General features: G+C 44.0%; 1 protein-coding gene across 1 annotated transcript in view; it reads right to left on the bottom strand.

Annotated features, from left to right (window-relative positions):
* trim23 (tripartite motif containing 23) overlaps positions 1-1967 on the bottom strand; it is a gene marked incomplete in the record, with an annotated part of 13256 nt that overhangs the window by 2126 nt on the left and 9163 nt on the right. The window contains 5 exon segments of the mRNA XM_035667585.1: positions 1-76; positions 981-1091; positions 1198-1327; positions 1421-1555; positions 1643-1858. Of these exon segments, the coding sequence (XP_035523478.1) occupies positions 1-76; positions 981-1091; positions 1198-1327; positions 1421-1555; positions 1643-1858 (668 nt within the window).

Raw genomic sequence — 1967 nt, 5'->3', positions numbered from 1 at the left:
GTCAGTAGTTTGGCCAGCTCACTGTGAGCCTCCATCAGTCTGTCCCTGTGGCAGCTGTCAATCACAAACACCACCGCTACAGGACGAGAGGAAGAGAGGTGCAGCTTTAAGTTCCAGCGTTCAGTGTTAGAGAGCATTTAGCACTCAAATATGATGCAAACATTAAAAAAGAAGGAAAAAAATCTACCAAAATAGGTTTTTTAAACAGAAGTTATTATTCATTTATAATTCAGCTACTGGACCTGATTCCTGAGATAACATGCTGCCTATAAAAAGTAATCACCTATCTGGGAAATTCTCGTGTTTTGCCGGCTTACAACATTCAGTCAAACAGGGCTTCTGCAGGTTCATTCTAAGACCTTTTAAGATCATTATGAATGCAATACATTGGATATAATAGACCTGGACTGTATTTCACAGTGATAGTGATGGTCGAGTTTAACCAACTCATACACTGTAATACAGAACCAGTGATTCCCTGCTTTGGTCAAACATCTCCAACAGACAGCAAAAATGACTCTCAACATTCCTCAGAAATGGGCTAATAAGCCTGTTTCCAAGTAAGTCGGCTTTTGTTGCATAATTCACATGTTGCAATCATTAGTCGTTTTTTTATCTGACCAGAGTTGCTGCTCTAGTTCTGTGTTATGTAAGTAAGCTCAACTGTACTCAGTGCACACACTCAGGCTAGACTAGCTGCTCCAGCAACATCAAGGTCAAATTCAGTGTTTTGCTGCCTTTGAGAGAATTTATGCCTATGGAAAACTAAAGATATATTTGATTTAAAAATACAATAAAACAAAAGGAAAAGGTGCACAAAAAGTTTGAATACGTAAACTTTGCTGAGAAGAATTTTAGTCTACCACAATGTGCCATAAGTCAACAGGAAGATTTCTCTCACGCTATAGGTGACACACAGTACACTGAATGTAATTTAGACAATAGAAACATATTCAAAGTATGCAGAGCACAGATCATACCTTGAGTGTTCAGATAATAGTGTTTCCACAGGGGTCTGAGCTTGTGTTTGCCACCCACGTCCCAGATAGTGAATTTCAAGTTCTTATATTCAACTGTCTCCACATTGAAACCTTCAAAAGAAAAGATTGAAAACAAACTTTATTCAGAACAACACCCAGAGAAGTGTTTGCGTCATCACTGCAGAAGTAAGCAGATTACACTGTAAATGCTTTTTACCGATGGTGGGGATGGGTTGCATGAACTCATCTTGTTTCAGCTTGAAGAGGATGGTGGTTTTTCCGGCTCCATCGAGCCCGAGAGTTACTACACGGATCTCCATCTTTGGACCGATGTGAACCCGGTTGTCCTGTAACACATTTGGACCAAACAGGGGCTCTTTAGTGACAGGACTCTTGGCTGATCAACCTCCAGGAACAGCTGTGACAAGGAGAGTGTGTACCTTAGTGAAGGTGACGGGGATGCCAGCATCCAGCTGAATGTGATCTGCCAGCTCTGTGAACTGGTGCTGCTGCTTCTGAAGCGTCTCCAGCAAACAGTTGATCTCCTGCTTCGCCAGAACGACTCTGCAGTCATCCTACAACAGGAAGGCAAAGCTCGCCACGTCAGCCTGATTCAATAAGACGTATCTGTATCTGTGTCTGTGTCTGCTCGTGTCTCCTACCTGCTGAAGTGTTTTCTCACAGTGCAGACAGGCGGTGGAGACCTGAGACAGCAGGATGGTCATGTCCTCCTGCTGCTGCCTCAGCCAGATCAGCCTCTCCCTGACGTGAGCGTCCACCACGCTCAGCGCCATCTCCTCCTGCCGACACAGAGTCTCGTGGAGGTCTGCAAAGTAAGCTCGGACACAGGAACGTGCGCTCTCTGCTGTGCCGGGGACCTGATGAAGAGACGCGGACAACTCATGTTTATGCCACAACAGAAGTACTAGTGCTTGGCAAAAAAAAAGGATGGACCTGTAAACTGGTTTTAATTTCCTGTGTGATACA

This window comes from Morone saxatilis, unplaced genomic scaffold (assembly GCF_004916995.1).
Source record: "Morone saxatilis isolate NCDOM2014 unplaced genomic scaffold, NCSU_SB_2.0 Contig21, whole genome shotgun sequence".
NCBI classification, from domain to species: Eukaryota; Metazoa; Chordata; class Actinopteri; family Moronidae; genus Morone; species Morone saxatilis.
Note: the sequence above shows the minus strand (reverse complement) of the source record. Positions and strands in the feature narration are given on the sequence as shown.